Raw genomic sequence first — 19,298 nt, 5'->3', positions numbered from 1 at the left:
TTCATATCTAACGTTAAAAGCAGTCATCTGTGAAAAACCATAACTAAATTCATATTGGCTCTGTAATTACATAAAATCATGCAAGAGATTATTAACAAGTAGAGCAGATAGCAAACCAATATCTCTTGTTCTTTTGTTGTCTACTTCTATGGTCAGATCACATTTTCCCTCTTGGGATCTTTGTAATGGCCCTATAGCTTTCAACTGGGGTACCACTGAAATTTGGAAGTGGTCTTTTTTTGGAGGTAACCAGTCTGGTGCCTTGGGCAGTTAGAGGTGATTCTATGCACAGAACCTATTTAAAAATTCTGGCAAATTATTTAATTCCACATCTCTTTTCTTTTATACTAAAAGGGCTGATATTCATCCTGATAAGGACATTATCGCCCCTTCCTTTTAGTGCCTTGATAACGTCATTATTGGCCTCCTCCTCATTATCATTAGGTGCTTACCACAAACAAACTGCCTATAGGCTGGACTGCGGTTGAATCCTGTGTTTGCCTATTTCCATTTAGTAATAAAAGGAAAAGGGCATTGCTGGAAGCAGACTAGTAGATCGGATTGTTGCTTTGGCATACAAGTAGATCGGAACCCCAGCAGCGATTTTGGACACAGGCTTTAGGGAGATGTTGGGCTCCCTGGCAGAAATGTGCTTGTCAGTTACTGGGCTGCCTAGGTACATTTATTTCACATTATAGACTTCATGCTGGGACTCAAGGGCTACTTGGGTTGGAGCTGCACTTCTCAGTGCATCAATTGTTTGATGTACTTTCAGATGCTAGGGAATAAGCATGAGGCGATGCACAAGGTCCTTGCTCTGAGTGTTTTTTATTAAACTTTGAGAATGACTATATAGACGTAGGACTGAGAGAAATACCTCACACATACACAAAGAGAATCAAAGTGGCAGTACCTGGATTATGTTCTGGCATTCTTCAATGCAATGATTCCTAGTCTTCACAATGTCTGTTGTATTGGTTTTTATCGGTGCAATACATAGTGCACCCTCCTCCACCAGGGCACTCGTATTGAGGGCATCTGTGTTAATTGTGATTCAGTCCTTTCCTTTTGTGGCAAACATCTCTTACTTTGGGGTGCATTCCTATCTCTCTCCATCTCTGGATACCACATAAATGTGTTGATTTCAGTTCTGCTTTTTCTTGTGTGGAATAGCCTAAATATTTCTTGGGTTATTTTCCTACAGCCTCTTCTCCTGCACATCTGTACTGGATTCCATGCTGTTCATGCCCTCTAACCCCGCTGATGTTCACATACAGAAGACCCTGCGAGATGAAATAGTGAACCCTCTTCGAAGGTAAGTGGCTTTGGCGTCACAGCTGTACTCTATCTGTATTTTCCCTAGATGTATTTGTGGAGCAGATGGGGAGGGGGTTGGTGGGAAAACTGTGTGTTCGTATGTGTTTTCTCATCCACTTATTAATATATTGAATTTGTAGATCATTTCATTTTTGCAAATTTGCCATCTCATTAATTTGCTTTAGGAATGTTGTATTTATGTGGGATTGTGATCGTTTTTAGGTGTTTGAAATTAGTGTACAGAATGTGTGCGGAATGTATTGCCCAGCATTAAGAATGTTAACGTTAATTCCAAGTAAGAGTGCATTGGCACTTAGATGCCACCTCATTATGTGTGCTCTTAAGTCCCTTGTAGTGGTCGAACCTGCTTTTTCAACTGGTTCACCCATCAAAGTCCCTTTAAATGCGACTGTGTATCAGTTGTAAGGAATGCTGCACAGGGAATGAGAGAAAATGTAGAAGGGAGATCCTATTATGACAACAGGTTGGCTATGAAGCCACGACGGTGGCTATGAAAAACGGTTCTCTTTCACCTGATCATGACAACTAAGTGTCCTTTCCAGTATGTTGGCTTTGACATTTACACAACTCCTCCATTAAATCAATGCATTAGAAAAAAGACCTAAAACTTCTTCTCTTTCAATTGTCCCTCTAGTTAATACTTTGTACTTTTTAGAGCTGAATGGCTGCTCTGGTAAATCCCATGCATATCTGCTACATGCGATATCTCACTTCAAAAGCTATTTAGTATTTGTTGGGTGAGTTAGTGGGATTCATCCTCTGCCATTTTCATTCATGGGTCATATACACGCTTTCTCTTTAAAGTTGTTTGTGTTTTCTATGTTAATCAGACTTCAGTGCTCTTTCCTAATCGGATTGTTTCAATCATAATAGTTGCTACATTCATTTACATGCTTAAGACATATTTAGTAACTCTTTGTTACTTGTGGTTGGTTGTTTTTCAAGATGAAGCTCTTAGCATGTGGATTTTGACATGTATATGATCCCTCTGCGAAAAGGAAAAACAATGAAGTGCTGACAATCCAAGAGACAAGGCTGCTGCACTTACTAGAAAACAGCCACCTAAAGCACAATATACATTTTCTGCAGCCATTGATGTTTGGGCATGGACTATAAAGTAGGTGCTGTGTTTGCCAAATTAATCCTAGTATCTATTAAGAATCTGGGAAGTTCTCGGAGTCATTATTTTCCAAAATAGGAATATTAACCGCTTTCTACTTGTATCTTCTAAGCATCTAACTGTGGACAGTACCTCACTTACTTATGTCTACTACCCCTCCTGGGCTATTGGCCATCAACCAGGACTCTCCAGGCATTTCTTTCCTAGGCTTTTGTTTCAGTCTGACTCCATGTGTAACCCATCTCCTTGTAGCAGTCTCGAGGCCTCCGTGCCAGGTGTTTCTTCGCCTTCTTCTTTTCCTTTTCCCTTGAAGGATCCAGGTCAGGGCTTGCTTGGTGGTGTTTGATGCAGGCTTGAGGAGGGTGTGACCTATCCATCTCCAGCGTCTTTTTATGATTTCCTCTTGGGAAGGGAGTTGGAAAGTCTGCTGCCACAGATAGTTGGTGCTGATGGTGTTTGGCCAGTGGATTTTGAGGATTTTCCTCAGACAGGTTTTTGATAAAGGTCTGGACTTTGTTGATGGTGTGGACAGTACCACATGTGAAAAAGAAAAAAATGTATCGCTCCGTACCATTGATTCGTCATCAAGATTATATTCAGTAGTTTCATGCATGATTGACCTTAATTTCTTTTCCCAAAATAAGAATTCTATCATCCTGATTTGTACTCAAACGTTGTTTAGGCAACATTCCAATAGGCCCTCTCCCATGAATTTTTTCCCCAGGTGAAGAACAATATGAAATGGAAGGATACATCGGTTCAGGATTAACCGCTTTTATAACTTGATCAAAGACCTTATATTGTAGAAGTCCATAACAACATTGAAGAGCTAATGTTATAGGTGAGAAACTTCTTTCTTTTGTACTCTTTTTGAGTAGTCTACCCGGGTAGCACCTGCATATTCCTTTAACCTAAAGTGAGTATTTATTATGTCATATTCATTTGTAGCACAGTTACTTACTCACTAACAGGCATAATTTTCCACCTTTTTGAATGTACACATTCTCAAGAAAATAGAGAACTCTTTTTTTCCTCCTTGTATGTATTGTGGTTTATGAAACACCCTATTGTTTGTTTCCCCACAGTACTAAGTTTAACTGAGTAAAAATACTTATTTGCTCAGATCATTTGCTACATCTACTGACCCTGTCTCGATTCCCTAAAAATACTTTTTCTTCATCCTAGGAACTTCCACACTACTGGTCATGCCATTGTTGTAGCTCATTTGGACTATGGCAAAGTCATTCTCGTGTTTCCAACTCCTCATTAGCATTCAGCAGCCAGGCTGATGTCACGAACCAGAAAATATGTCTACGTATTGCCTTCACTGAAAGGCAGACAGAATGCCATTGAAGCTAGCATACATCACTTATAAGGCCATTTCCAATCATAAATTGGATGACCTCACTGGTTCACCTAAAACATAAACGTAGCAGACTAGAAACCAGCTGCCTTCTAGAAGTCTTTAACATAGGATCTGGGATGCTCTACAAATCACCTTCATTTCTCCAGAGGACTAACATATAGATAAACTCTCACCTCTCCCCCACATTTGTCTACGTCTCCGATTATTTTATATCCCTCTCTCTTTTTGAACACTGTTGGCTCCTCATCTCTCTGTCCTGTATTTTAGCACTCACCCTCCATGTGAATCATTTACTCTTCATTTATCTCTGTCCTGTATGCTAGCCCCCTCTCTACATGTAAATTCTTGCTCCTCTTCTCTGTGTCCTATAGCTTATTCCTCTCTCTCTCTTGTAGACTCTTAGCTCCTCTTCTCTCTCCTTTAGCTCTCTCTCTCTCTCTCTCTCAGTAAACTCTTGGCTCCTTTCTACTCAAGGTTTTACACGCAATGTTTTCTCTATTTCTGTTGCCATCCCACTACGTCTCCCCTCAGGCTCTTTACACAACCAAAAGAAATGTAGTAATTCCATCAGCCCTGATCAGTTACCTTTTGCCTCAGTCTGTCATCTTTCCATCTTTTTCCGCCTGTAGCTAATAGCTTATGATTCAGCCCTCGATGCATTCTGATAAGATTGTTTCTGAATTAACATTGCTGTCTTGTGTTTTACTGCCTTCATTTGTTAACTTGATGATTCTGTGCAAGGACCTGACATGAGCTTATGTTTTTTTTTTTTTTTAGTTAATTTTTTTATTTTTCAAGTTTTATATAGCGCTTGCATGACCCGAGGGATATCAGAGCGCATTACAGCTGCATACATGTATAGAAACATAAACATTAGAATACAGTGACTAGCATCTAGAGTCCTGGAGGTCACATAGATCGCGGTCATTGACCAGATGCATAGAGATGACGCTTGAGGAGAAATTCTTTTAGTTGTCGCTTGAAGTTCATGAAGGAGGGATTAGTCCTGATGTGGGTAGGGAGAGAGTTCCAGATTTTTGGGGCATTCCCTGAGAAAGAGCGGGAGTGGGCTTTTTGTTTATCTTTTTGGGGGGATTAAGAGGAGCGAGTTGGAGCTTATTAGTTTCTTTGATTGTCCCGCTTTTGTGAGTTTGGCTGCGAGGTAGTCCGGTTTGCCTGTGTGTAAGGCTTTATATGTGAGATAGGCAGTTTTGAAAGCGCAGCATGCTTCGATGGGTAGCCATTTTAGTTCCTGTAATGCAGGGGTGATGTGGTCGTATTTCTTGGTGCCTGTGACCCTTCTTGCTGCTGCGTTTAGGGTGGTTCTCATGGGGGCTATGTGTGTTTTAGCAGTCTCAGTTAGTGTGGCGTTTCCATAGTCAAGTCTGGAGAGAACTAAAGATTGGGTCGCGATTTTTAGGTCATTGGGGGGGTATGAAAGGTTTGATTTCGTTGAGGAGTTTTAGGTTGTAGAGAGCGCCTTTTGCTGTGGAGTTAATGTGTGTGCTCATGTTGAGACTTGAGTCTAGAGCGATCCCTAGAGATTTAGCTGAGATTGCTGGAGTAAGTTTGCAGTTTAGAGAGTCAAGGTTGTTTATCCATTCTTGGATTTGAGGGGGTTGTTCTTGATTGGAGAAAACAAGGATTTTGTTTTTTTCTTGGTTGAGTTTGAGGTGGTTGAGTGTTAGCCAATTTTCTACTTTTGATAGTGTGGAGTTGAGTCGGAGGATGTCATTAAGGGAGGATATCTCGAGGTACAGCTGGGTGTCGTCAGCATAGAGGTGGTAAGCGATGTTTCCTTGTTTTAGAATGGTGGTAAGCGGTTCCATGTAAATGTTGAAGAGGGTGGGGGAAAGGACTGAGCCTTGGGGGACACCTCGAGTTGAGGGAGAGGTGTCAGACATCGAGTTTTTGATTATTATGAATTGGGAGCGATTATGTAGAAATGAGGAGAACCATTTTAGGACATTGCCATCTGCTCTGATACGCTTTTGTTGGACGTCTAAGAGTAGCTTGCAGTCTACCGTGTCAAAAGCAGCTGATAGGTCGAGGAGGACAAGTAGGCAGCATCTGTTAGAGTCAAGAGAGTTGTGAATGTCATCGGTTATGCTCAGTATAGAGGTTTCTGTGCTGCATCCCTTTCTCAACCCGGATTGGTATGAGTCAAGTAGGTTGTTAGATTCCATGTGTTGGTTCAGTTAGCGAGAACACATTTCTCAAGGATTTTAGCTAGGAAAGGAAGGTTGGTGATGAGCCTGAAGTTGTTAAGGTCATTCGGGTTAGCATCTGGTTTTTTTTTTAGAAGGGGGATGACTTGGCCTTGTTTGAGGCAGTCGGGCATCAGTCCGTTGTTTAGGGAGCTGTTGATGATCTTTGTCCACAGTGGGGTTAGGGTGAGGTTGAGGTTCTTAGCCAGGGAGGCGGGTAGAGGGTTAGCATAGTGATTGGAGGGTTAGGAGTTGGCAATCACATTGGAAATGTCCTCTTCGGAGAGAGGCTTGAAGTCCTTCCAACAGGAGGAAGATGGGGGTCTAGGGTGTAGGTTTATTTTGGTAGTTGACAGAAGAGGGGTCTCGTCTTCGGGGAGCATGTCGTGAACTGGGGTTGGGTTAGGTATGGTTATGGGTGAGGATTTGCTGTGTTGGGGTTGAGGGTGCTGGTATAGGGAGAGCTCAATATTGGTGATTTTGTCATTGAAGAATTTGGCCAGGTTGTTAGTTTGGAGGCAGGGGTGTTTGCTTTTGTGTCATGGAGGTCTGTTTCTGGATAATGATGAAAAGTTCTTTGGGGCGGTTTTTGGCTTTGTGTAGTGTGCTCCGGAAGAAGGAGGGTTTTTCCTTGATTATGTGTTTTTTGTAATTGCTGCGTTCTTTTCTGAGCTGGAGGAGGTTGGTTGTGGATGGGTTTCCTCTCCAGAGTCTCTCCGCGGCTTTAACTTTACTTCTTTCGGAGTTGAGATCTTTGTTGAACCAGGCTCTGGTGGGGATGTCTCTGACTCTTCAGTTTCAAGGGGGCTAGTTGGTCAAGAGCATTTGTCATTGTCCTGTTGTACAGTGTAGTGAGCTTGACCTTGTTGAGGTTGTCTGTGGAGGGTGGGAGAAGTGAAGTTATGTTTTCTTCGAGAACAGGGAGGGGGATGGCATTAAGGTTTCTGCTCCTTTGGTGGATAATTTGTGTTTTGACTGGGGGAGCTGCGGTTTGATTGATGTTAAATATAATGATGTGGTGGTCTGACCAGTCGATTGGGAGGATGTTATTGATGGTTATTGTTTTGTTTTTGGCTATGATTGCATCAAGGGTAGAGCCTTTGTTGTGGGTTTGACCCTTGCAGTGTTGGGTGAACTCAATTGTGAGAAGAAGTTCATTTAGTGACTGTATAAAGTGTCCTTTTCGTTATTCCAGGGTAGGTTGAAGTCACCCAGGATGATGATGTCGGTGTTGGCTAGGGAGCAGTGTGTAAATAGGTCTGATATTTGTTCTCCGAATGCAGGAGAATTTCCTGGGGGGTGGTAGATGAGATGGCAGTTTGTTACTTTGTTGTTTAGGCGTGTTATGATGTGTGTTTTGAGGTATTTGAAGGTAGAGAAGGAGTGGGTTTTGAATTCAGCTAAATTGATGTTGTTCTTATGGATGATGGTAATGCCGCCACCGTCTGTTTTTTTAATGATGGAGAAGCTAGGGGGGGACTAAAAGGTCAAGGAGCGGATAGGATGTTTCATTGAGCCAGGTTTCGGTGAGGAACGCTATGTCAATGTCGTGATTCAGTATGGCATCAGCCAGCTCTATTGCGTGTTCTGATGTACAGTGCAGTAACACATCCTTGGTTGAGTTGTACTTCATAAAAATGAGAAATAAATATATAAAAGGGTCCAGCATTAGTTACAATATACTTGTATAACTCTTTGTAGACATTCAGAGAATGATGGGTTACACCTCCCCGTTTGACTAATTACCATGCCAGTTTCATGCTTTGCCTTCTAATCACCGAGGGCTTCATAACTACCTACGAAAATAGCTAAGGTTTGTCTAAGAAAAGTGTGAATTTACATCGATTCCCAAACAGGCTACATGTGCACGCCTTTGTAATAGTATGAGAAGAAACTCCTTGATGATCTTATGCATAGGTGTTGGGTAGAGTTTGTGAACAATATCTCTGTTTCAAACAAGGAAGAAGCAGGAAAAATTAGTCTAAACTTGGATGTATACTTATCATACTGAAGCCCTAAAACAAGAATCATATGATCGGAATCCAAAAGAAAAAAGGCATAACAATTAAAGCAAAATCGAAAATTGAAAGTTAGACTTGATCCCTGAGGCCACACACCATAGAATGGAATTTAGAAGGGAAATTAAACTGCAGGCTTTATCTGAAAGAGACTATAAGTTATAGATTCCTTACCTTAGAATTACCCCCAGGGGTCAGTCTGGATCCGGAGGATCTTTTCTCAGCAATACCGCTGCGCGTTTGTAGGTGGCATCGGTCGACTCCGCGTTCGTCGTCATGATCGCCTTGATGACGTTGCGGTATCAATATAGACGCCACCCCTGCGCGCTGATGTCTGTTCTTTTTTTTTTTTTTCCACTCCAGCAAGCGCAGATCCGGAGAGATCTGTACCCGTAGGCATTTTTTCACTAACTCTTTTTAGGTCTCGCCTAGCGACGCAGCGCATGTGCTCCTCGCCTTGGCGAGATCTATTTTTGTGGGTTTTGCTTCTGAAGGGGGACAGGAGATGTGCACGCACCCGGACAGGCGATATGCACGCATAGGGCTCCCGGCGTGTCAGTGCGCGCATGGCGCGCTTTCACTTTCCTAGTTTGTAGCTCTGCTGTCTGCTCGCCTGCCTGTGTCTGTGGGAAGTGTTTGTGCTGCTGCTGCCTGTGTTGTGCCTTGTCTGCTTGTGGAGGAAGTCTTTGTCTGCTCGCATGCCATGCCTGTGTCGGAGGGGGTGTTCTCGCAGCTGCTGCCTGCTCCTTACCCGGATGCTGGTGCGTTCCTCCTTTGAAGAAGGCCGCGCGCTCAGGTGGCAGGGGGCGCTGCTGTCCGAGGCTCCTGTATCAGCATCCCGAGGCCCGGCTTGGAAGCAGTCAGCTGTGCTCGTCTGGTGATTAATTTGCTGCTTGCTGGGGGTGTTGCAGGGATAAGGGTGAGAGGGGCCTCTCCTGGCCAAGGTAGCGAGCAATTACTCCAGAGTAATGTGTTCATTAACTTAAAGCACAGGCAATAACCCTTGGCGGCTGGCACCGTCGAACGTACAAGTGCCCGCAGGAGCCCGCGCCGGTGATTCATGGCGGAGATGAGCAGGAGATGTGCCGTATCCAGCAGGGATTCCTTTATCTCTGCACCTGCTACATGTGTGTGCGGAGACGGCAGCTCACGGAGCGCAAGGGCTTAGGTCTTCCATTTTTTCGTTATTATTATATTTTTATTGCATTTTGATTGTCCCCAACATACTCGACTCATTGTGTTCTATCCAGCCATTACTTGTTGCGCTTGCGCCTTTATACTCACACGATGTGCTGCCTTCAGGTATTGACTATGGAAGGCAATGATGAGATTTTTGAACGGGCCATTACCTCGCCTGACATGTGACCGACTGTCCCAAACCTATTACCTGTGAGATGAAATCGCTAGTCACATATTTTTAGATGTACCCCATAGCCCCTTCTAGAAAATAGAAGCCCAAACGTCCTTCTCTGGGGCGTTATATTCAGGGCCAATGGAATTATGCAATTGTGTGGCCATGGCTTTCCCGCATATTCATGAATTTGTCGCATTTGCCATACAATTCATCATCTTCTGCATAGTTTACAGCTTTTAACAAAAAATAAGTTTGTATCTCAAATAGATTAGACGTTAATAACAAAGGTGCCACGCAATGGCCAGACCTTTTGTGCTGGAGCAGGTGAATTTTAAGTTGCTGATTGCTGTGTAATACTAATGAGGTGAAACCTTTTTCCCTGACAGAGTTCATGTGTAAAAAAATAAATCCCCAAATAGTGACGGAATAGTGCCACAAAAATTGGCACTCTATGCCTCATAATGTTCTTTTTCTGACGTATAATTTAGTCTTTTCCTACCTTATAATTCTAGTGACCCTGGTTATATTCGAGTTATTAAAGTGGACTGGTGCAGGGCCTCGTCAGCATTAGTTTCGACCCTATAAGGCATGAGTAACTGTGTATCGCCCTAGACTCATCAACAGGTCGTTAAATCCAGCAAGGTTTGAATAGTACTGTGTGCCTCTCTGCAAGCAATCGTCAGTTGACTTTCAATCCTATGCCGCTTAAATAGGACTGCGTACCGCAGTGACAGCTAGAAAGGACATTAAATGTGCTGAACCTCCCAGTACACACGCTGCAAACCAAGCAACCAGATACCTTTCAAAACGCCTGAGATGAACAGGGGAGCAGGCGAACTGAGAGATGGATAAAGCTGAAGACCCCACAGGAAATTAAATGGATAAAGCTATAGACCCCGCATGAAGATAAATGGATAAAGCTGAAGACCCTGCAGGAAGTTAAATGTTGGACTTTCTGCCCTCAAAGTCTTTATTTCTGTTCCATTTACGTAAGAAGAACATTCTTGTGTGGTACCTGGGTAAATGTGTCTATGCGTTCAACAGTGTATCCCTGATGGGCAACATAACCAGCACTATCACATTCCCAGTAGCAGAAGAGACATCATTTGAGTGCCCCTGGCCTTTTACCCCTGAAGACATTGTGTAATCTGACCTCATGCAATTTTTAAAGTGATGGGCCAGCGTATTTCTTGAACAGTCTGTCTTGCAGCATTTGACCCTTCAGTTTTATTGGTTTTCTTGGCAGAGGCCAGATGCGGTTGAATCCTTCAATTCCTTGTCTTTGAGGTCTTTTAACTGATGATCCCATCCCTTTCTCAGTGGGGTTTCCCAGAGCTTTTCACTAACACCGATGCCCTTTAATCCCTCTGCCCACTGCACAGCTATACTGATCCTGTTGTCTGCCTGTAGTGCTTCACCCATGCAAAGGACACCCATCCATAGGCGCCATTGTACAAGGCTTGTTTGTATGTAGTCCTGTGTGTTTGTCTGTTCCTGGGAAAAAGCATGAGGATCATAGGCTGTTGTGGCGAATGTGAGGTGCTCCTGTGATGTCCTTTTTCGGTCGAGCCTATGCAGCGCATGTGCTGCTCTGCTGCATGCTGTAATGGAGTATGGAATAGAAGCCCCACCCTCTCTCCGCCCATATTTGTCATTGGCGTGTCATTGTCCTTCGTAAATGCTGGCTTTTGATTCGTTAATAGGTTTATTAGTTCCTCCTTAGTACTTGTCCTTGTCTTCATTTGTAACCTCCCATGAGGACTGGCCCTTTTACTTTTGTTGTTACATAGTACGTCTTTTTTAGACTGTTAGCACAATTTTCATTAATGAGTTTCTCCTACTGCAGGCACTACATGCTTTCCTGCAACATTCAGCCCGCCATGCGTGCTTTCACTTTCAGAGCAGCCTGGGACAATGGTTGGTACGTCTTTGAATATGTCTTGCATTTAATTAGCAAAACCGATAAATAAAAGGCATTGTCATTTACAATGCCAATAGCTTAAAATCTCACAAATGCAAGACCTATTGCATTGCAAATGCTTGTTTGACTTTTGTGGACATCTTTTTCAAGGCTTTCGACTCCTGGTGCACGTACGGATGTCCTGTCCTCGAACCGGCTTCAAGCCCTGTGACTCCTGTCACAAGTTGATATCAGTAACAGACCTGTGCCTCGTGTGCCTCTGGTGCCTGGAGCACGACTACGACCTGAGGTCGTGCTCCGACTGTCGGGCCATGAACCCGAGTCTTTGTGGGAGCGGCCGAGAAAGCTTCTAGAGGCCCGGCAGTCGGCGCCGCACTGCTCGAGGTCCCCGTCGAGAGGAAGGTCACGTGACCGGTCGCGACGTCATCACCATCATTCCTCCTCAGTCTTTGTCATCAGGTAAGTCGAAGCACAAAAGAAGGCGAAGAAGCGCTGTCGCTCTTCACCGTCTCCTCGTCCGTCAGCCGACGCGATGCAGAAGTTCGCCGTCCCTCGGCTCCGCCCGCGGATCCTGCTGGAATGGCTCCGGGCTTCACTCCCTTCCCGGGAGCAGGAGCGTCCCCTGCCCAGCTTCATGCCTTTTACAAAGCCCTCCACTCCATCTTTGGGCAGCCTGACTCTGCCGGCACGCCTTTGGGCCCCGCGGACTCAGCTAGTGGCTCTAGTCTAGGTCTTCGATGCCAGCGGCTCCAGCCTCGGCGCTGCAGGGATCCAGGCCTGGATCAGCACAGGTTGACCTAACAACAACCTCCACCAGTGCAGATTCCTCTGACAACGCCTCCGCCACCTCCGACGCCCGCTAGGTCCCTGGCCGGCGTCGACCCTGGCCTCCCTCTTGGCATGGACACGGAACCGGACCGGCGTTGACCGACTCCGATACCGGCGCCGAGGGAAACTTTTGTACCACTGTTCTACCCTGGCGTTCCTTTTGGCCCTGAGTGGCCGCCAGGGTAGGATAGGGGAGGGGTCTGTTGTCCCTCTGGCAGACCAGGTAGAAGAGCCGGACTGGAGAGAACAGTTGGGTGACGCCAGTGGTCCTCCCCAGACCCTGGTATGCTTTCTCCCCCTAACCTGGCCACGGAGGAGGGTGCTTTCTACGCTGTGGTGTTGCGTAGGGCAGCTGAGGCCTTGGACAGTCAGGACTAACCTCCTGACTGAGGTGCTTAAGCCAGTAGCGGCTTCTTCGGAGCCCCTGCTGCCGTTCAATGAGGCCCTCACAGACATCCTTCTGGGCACTTGGTCCATGTCCCAGCACAGGGGCTCCTGTGAATAGGCTGATTGCCCAACGCCACCGCCCGGCTCTGGGTGACCCACTTTTCCTCTCCCAACACCCTACCCCCGACAGCTTGGTGGTCCAAGCCTTAACCTCAAAAGGCACGTTCGCTACTGTTCCCCCAGATAGGGAATCCAGGAAGCTGGACCAGCTTGGGAAGAAGATGTTTTCTTACGCCTGCTTAGGACTGCTGTCGGTGAACACCGCGTGTCTCTTGGGCTGATACACCCACTTTGTGTGGGACACGATTGCGCAAGTGCTGCCACAGTGCCCGGAGGTGGCCTGGGCCGTACTCCCTGTGCAGTTGCAAAGGGTAGAGACGTAGCAAAGTTTGCCATACGCTATGGGATGGATACCGCCGACTCGCTGGGTAGAACAATTTCTACATTTGTAGCCCTGAGGCGCTATGCCTGGCTGAGGTCCACTGGCTTCTCCTTGGATGACCAATCGACCCTTTTGGATATGCCCGTTGATGGCCGTCGCCTGTTTGGCGACAAGGCAGACAACGCGCTCGAGCGCTGCAAGGACTCTAGAGCTACGGCCAGATCCTTTGGCATCGCTACCACCTCTCGCCCCGTTCAGTCTGCCTTTTGTGGCTATGGAAGGGGTGCCTCACCACGTTCCACCCAGGACCACAGGCCAGCGCAAGCTACTCAGCCTCTGCATGGCCGGGGACGTAGGACCTAGCCATATGGGTCTTGAGGCCAGCGGGCGAGCCAGTCCACCTGTGCCCCCTCTGCAGCAGCCTCCAGACCTTCTTAGTCTGACCTTTCAGGGCCACCAGTTGCCAGTGTGCGGCAGGATCTGCCATCACCTCCCCCACTGGCACATCATCACGTCGGACAGGTGGGTTTTGCAGATAGTCCGAAGGGCCTACTCTCTCCCCTTCGAGACTACCCCTCCCTCCATACCACCAACACTCCATCGCATGTCGAAGGATCACTTGGCCCTTCTCCGTCAGGAAGGTACGGCTCTCTTGTGCAAGGGAGCTATCGAGCGTCTCCCTGTCCCAGAAGTAGGTCGTGGTTGCTACTCTCACTACTTTCTGGTACCCAAGAAGGACAAAGGCCTGCATTCTATCGTACAACTCAGGGACGTCAACCGCTTCCTCCGGAAGGAGGAGTTCAAATTAGCTCAGGTCTTGTCTGCCCTCAACCCTGGAGACTAGATGATAGCATTGGACTTGCAGGACTCATATTTTCCCACTGGCGTTACCTGCGGTTCACAGTTGGACACGAGCATTTTCAGTTTACCGTGCTCCCCTTTGGCCTTACCAGTGCCCCTCGGGTGATGGCAGTGGTAGCAGTTCATCTGCGCAGATCAGGGGTTCCAGTCTTCCCCTAGTCGACGACTGGTTGTTGAAGACCCACCTCCAGACTACGGCGGACCTCTTGAATTCGCTGGGGTTCACAGTCAATGTGCCAAAGTCTTACCTGAACCCTTCTCAAAAGCTCCTTTTCATCAGAGCGCAACAGAGCAGTTTCGAGCCTATCCTCCCGAGCAGCGAGTCCGGGATATTCGGGCTATGATACCGATGTTCCAGCCTCTGTCCCGGTTTTTGGTGAGAATGACCCTGAGGCTGCTGGGCCTCATGGCCACCTGCATCCAGCTGGTGGATCATGCCAGGTGGCATATGCGTGCTCTGTAGTGGGACCTGAAGTTCCAGTGGGCTCAACATTAGGGCAATCTTTCCGTTGTCGTCCAGATCTCGGACGGGACTGCACATCAGTTGCAGTGGTGGCTCACGAACCAGGACTGGGTCAGCGGCGGATCTCTCTCCCTTCCCCAGCCAATGTTCACAGTGGAGACAGATCCGTCACTCCTGGGATGGGGCGGCCACATGGGAGAGGCGGAGATCAGAGGCCTCTGGTCTGTGGCGGAGTCCGGGCTCCACATCAACCTTCTGGAGCTCCGGGCGATTCATCTAGCACTGAAGGCATTCCTTCCTTCTGTCAAAGGAAGTGGCTGGAACATCGGGGCATGTCCCTGGTGGTTCAACACCTGGCAGGTTCCCTGAACGCCAGGACGGACGAACTCAGCCGCCGGTACTTGATGGATCACGAAAGGCGTCTTCTCTCGGAGGTGGTGCAAGGTCTCTTTCAGCTGTAGGCAGAGCCTTGGTTAGATCTATTTGCCACCGAAGAGAACGTGCAATGTCAGCAGTTCTGTGCATTGGAGTTTCCAAGTCGGCACTCGCTCGGCGGCGCTTTTCGACGCGACTGAAGCTGCGGTCTTCTATACGCCTTTCCGCCTATACCACTTTTGCCCAGAGTGCTGAAGAAGATCAGGCGCAACCGGGCCCAAGTTATTCTTGTGGCTCCGGACTGGGCACGAATAGTCTGGTATCCTGAGCTCTTGAACATGGCCATCAAACCTCCTATCAGACTGCCCCTTCGGGAGGATCTTCTTTCGCAACAGCAGGTGACGATTCTCCACCCGAACCTGTCCAGCCTCCACCTCCTTGCGTGGAGATTGAGCGGCGACAGTTGACAGCCTTTGACCTTCCTCCCGAAGTCTGTAATGTTATCTTGCCAGCCAGGCGTCCCTCTACTAAAACAGCATACGCCTGTAGATGGAACACATTTGTGGCATGGTGCGCAGCAAAGGCTGTGTATCCCCTTTCTGAGGTTCTCCTCTTCCTACTTTCTTTGGCTCAGCTGGGTTCTGCTCTGGGCACCCTTAAAAGCTATCTTTCGGCTATTTCAGCCTTTCTTCCTCTTCCTGATCAGAGTTGTCTTTTCAAGTCCCCTGTTGTAAATCGGTTTCTTAATGGCATTACTCACCTTTTTCCTCTACAGTGTATGTTGGTAACCCTTTGGTGCAGGTTTTATAATAAAGGGCAGATGAGCATCCTCTTGGCTCCGTGCCTGTCTGCCCTAGTTAAGGATTCTTCCTGAAGGCCAAAGGCACTGTCTTTCACCAGCAGTAGTTTTTAATAGTAGTAATACTTTATTTGGTTAAAGTTAACCACCAGCAGTAGTTAAGCCGCCAAGTAGAATGATTGGATGTCTGAGATAGTAACGTGTCCAACATATACCATCCGTAACTTCTGGGTTGATGTTCTTTGTGTCCATCTGTCCCTAAAGAGTATTCTTATCTCGGCTTCCAACATTTTGTTCTACTCATCTGGACCTGGTGTGGCATCTTCTGGAGCGCACAGACGAACTTTGGCAATAGCATTATTTTAAATAGTGCTGCTCATCACTGGAACAGTGGTAGCCTTCTCCAGTACCTCACATCCTCTTTGAATTGTGGCTAAGGAACTCACTAGACCTGCATCTAATATATACACCCAAGTATTTGAAGGGTGTCTGGCTATTAATGATGCAGTCCGGTTTGTCAGTGGAAAAAGTACTGATTTCTCCTAATTAATATACACTCCTTAGTACTTTGCAAATATCTCAGAGATTCTTGAGCAACCTGTCTATAGTTGTACACTCGTCCTCCCTTTACAGGCTCCTCGCTAGTGCATCCCCTTAATTCTGCATACTAGGGGTTCCAGCACCAGAGTAAAAAACTTGAGAGACATAGAGTATCCCTTTCTCACTCACCTCTTTAATTAGAAGGGGTCTCATAGGGTTTTTATTGACTCTGGGCCAAGGTTCCTATATACGGATGTTTGAGGCATTTAAAGTATTTTGGTCCAAATCCATTTTTGTCGGGACTCCCAACATATAGGGCCATTCAAAGAAGTCAAAGGCTTTGGTTTTGTCCAGCGTTAGGACAGCTACAGGTGCTATTTCATTTGCAAGTATATGCCCTATAGCTGAATAGCCATCTAAAGTTCAGCTTAATCCCTCTTTTGGGCATAAATCTAGTTTGTTTGGGTGCAGCAATTTATTTATGACCTCTCACCAGATATTTTGCTAGTATCTTGGCCAATATCCTGGTTTCAACATTTAAAAAGGATATGGGCCTATAGGAGGAGCAATCAGTTTTGCATTTCCCAGTTTTATAAATAACCACCATTGTTGCCCGTTGCAGATTTTATTGTGGGCTCCTCTCCTTTCTTACCACTGTAAATATTTCTGGAGATGTGTGTTCAATTAGTTTCCTGTTATTTAATATAATTCTATGAGCAAGTCGTTGGACTTCATAGTTTTCCCATTCTGCAGGTTTTTGACGGCCTCTGTAATCTCTTCAACTGTTACTTCCTGAGAGAAGCTGCAAGGTTCGTCTGCCAAGAAAGCTTATATTTCAGTCTCATTTGGGTGGCGTTGTGAAGCATAAAAGGATTGCAAACGTTCAATAAAACTTGGGCGAGATTTGCATTTCCTTGGGCTATAAATCCATTCACCTTTTTGATTTCTCCCATGCATCTGCCATTCTCATCATTTTCCAGGCCTGACTAATAAATTGGCAAGTTTCATGTAGCTTTTTCTGTGTGGCTATGAAATTATGTTGTGCATTGTTCCTGGCCAGAGCCAGGTGGTCCTTTCTTTTGAGGTTTTCATTATCTTTTGTGTGGAAGTGTTGTCTTTCAAGTTTTAGGATCCTTAACTCAACCCTGTTGGCATCTGATAGTATCTTTTTTTGTTGTGTGTGGAGGCTAAGGAAAGTCCACTGATCACCATTGTGTATGCTTCTCATAGAGTGTCTTCTGACTCTACAGTATTTTCTGCAAAGTAATTGTTGTGACCTGGCAAAGTTTTTTTTACAACTTCCTTATCATGTAAAATACAAGTGTCTATTTTCCATTCTCGAGGGACTTCAGTCCTTGTGAGACCTATTTCAGTCCTAGTGTTGAGCGAACCGAAATCGCCACCAGCCACGAATCTCACAGTTGTATGCCTGTGTATATATGTTCCTTGTGTGCGATCAAATAGTCTTTGTGACAAAAAAGTATTGTGAGTTCCTGATTAAAAGAAATATTGCATATCTCTCAAGTAGTGCTCTTTCCTGACATCCAACAGGCCAAGAGCCTTAGTGAATTGTCTTAATCATGAGTCACCTACTCCACTTCTGTTCAAACTGCCCCTCTGTCTCCCATTGTTAGTATATAGAAATGTTTATATACCTATGATTTTATTGTCTGTTTTTTACAGTTTCTGAAGCCTGTATTTTGACACTCAATCACGTGGGTCTGCAGGTAAAAGAGATGATATCACGCAATAAGCAGACGCGCTATATAAAGAAATCTCTTAACATCTAACATACTGCAATTCTGTTGCTATGCACATCATTTCTTGAACCATTTTGCAAAAACAACAATAAATAGGTCAGAAAGTTACCACCGGCATTTTCCATATCTTAAGCTGATGGAAAGTATTGCAGATAATTACTGTGAGAGCATGCAGAATTATCGGCAATATGTCATGAGGCATGGCAAGAAATATATCCAGTAACTTAGTTACTAGACATTTTTGCCTCTGGCCTAGATTTGTAATGGCCTTACAAAATTGGCTCAGTGATCATTTCCAACAAAGACACCAGGAGCTCGTCTTCTTCAAGCGCAATTGGGAAAAGTCCATTATATCTCAGTTGACTAGGGATTGCTCAAAGTGCAGACAGAAAGAGCTGCTTTGTTTGTCCCCACAACTAAGAAGGCACAGCTCGGCATGTGTAGGACCATCGTGATAATCCTTTTCAAACCAGACCACAAAGATTAGTCACTGCTAGCATAAAGGGTCTAGGAAGTCCTTTAATCTGGATTGTTAAACACGACTCCCAGTCTAGGTTTAAGATTTTCCCATAGCTTCATTCTTGTTTTGTAATTTTTCCCTTTCCTGCCTTTCCTCTCTTGCGATCCTGTCTCCATTCTACTTGTACTTGACTGTTGGCTATATTAATCCAAAAGGTTTTAATTGCACTTAGTGCTTTTGGCTATGTCCATCACTTCAATTGTTTTAAATTGCATTTTTTAATGTGTTTTCCTTGTTTGTGTGTAAGAGTCGGCAGCATGAATGGCTATGGAAGCACTCCTGAAATCAGATCCATTAAAGGCCTGCTTTCAAATTACTATTCAGGATTAGCACAAACGTGTTTCCAGGCTGTGATTTGACCATTAACATTTCAACATCAGCTCTTTGGGCTAGGTGCATGATTGAGGCTCAAAGTACTGGCTGTTGTGAACACCCTTCTAGGGACTGATATTGAAAAAGCATATTTTGTGATAGAGCTGTGTCAGCTTAGCTTTATGTTATGAGGTAAGGTTGTCATACCGCTCAGCCTCTGTTCAAGGTATGAGTGGCTGTAGATAAACAAGTCACAAGGTAAAAAGACTCCTACTCTTGGTGGTAATGTGCATAGGCCTTGACTTCATTGTTAGATTGTAGTCTTTTCGCCATCTGGTTCAGACGTGTATTACTGCACTCAAGTTCGAGACCAATTCGGACTCCTGTCGGTTCGTAATTCACCCTTACCCTCGTTAATATTGTTATCGAACGTGTTCTCATCTTTGAGTTTTGAAATCTAGAAAACTATCACCTATTGGATCAACGCGCTCCAACAGTGGCCCATCATGCCTCGCCCTTCTGGGCCTCTTTTTCTATCTCTTCAGTTGTGCCTTAAAACTTCTGGCTGACAGAACAAACTCTATTCCGTTTCTGCCCGAGGAGCCAAGCTAAGTAGCCGCGGAATGACCTTCACCAGGTCTGCAACCTTGTCTCCTGATTACAGGGAAGCAGACTACGAGGCCTACC

At 45.6% G+C, this 19,298-nt stretch overlaps 1 protein-coding gene across 6 annotated transcripts in view; it reads left to right on the top strand.

The window, feature by feature from the left end:
- The window catches only part of LOC146830504 (ubiquitin carboxyl-terminal hydrolase CYLD-like), a 493,223-nt gene that overhangs the window by 393,018 nt on the left and 80,907 nt on the right, over positions 1-19,298 (top strand). For all 6 annotated transcript variants that reach the window (XM_085604702.1, XM_085604701.1, XM_085604700.1 and 3 more), the window contains one exon: positions 1,205-1,315. In XM_085604702.1, coding sequence (XP_085460828.1) covers positions 1,205-1,315 — 111 coding nt within the window. The remainder of the gene's footprint in view (positions 1-1,204; positions 1,316-19,298) is intronic.

Source organism: Triturus cristatus, chromosome 5_1, assembly GCF_964204655.1.
Source record: "Triturus cristatus chromosome 5_1, aTriCri1.1, whole genome shotgun sequence".
Taxonomy (NCBI): Eukaryota; Metazoa; Chordata; class Amphibia; order Caudata; family Salamandridae; genus Triturus; species Triturus cristatus.
This window is presented reverse-complemented; position numbering and strand designations above follow the sequence as displayed.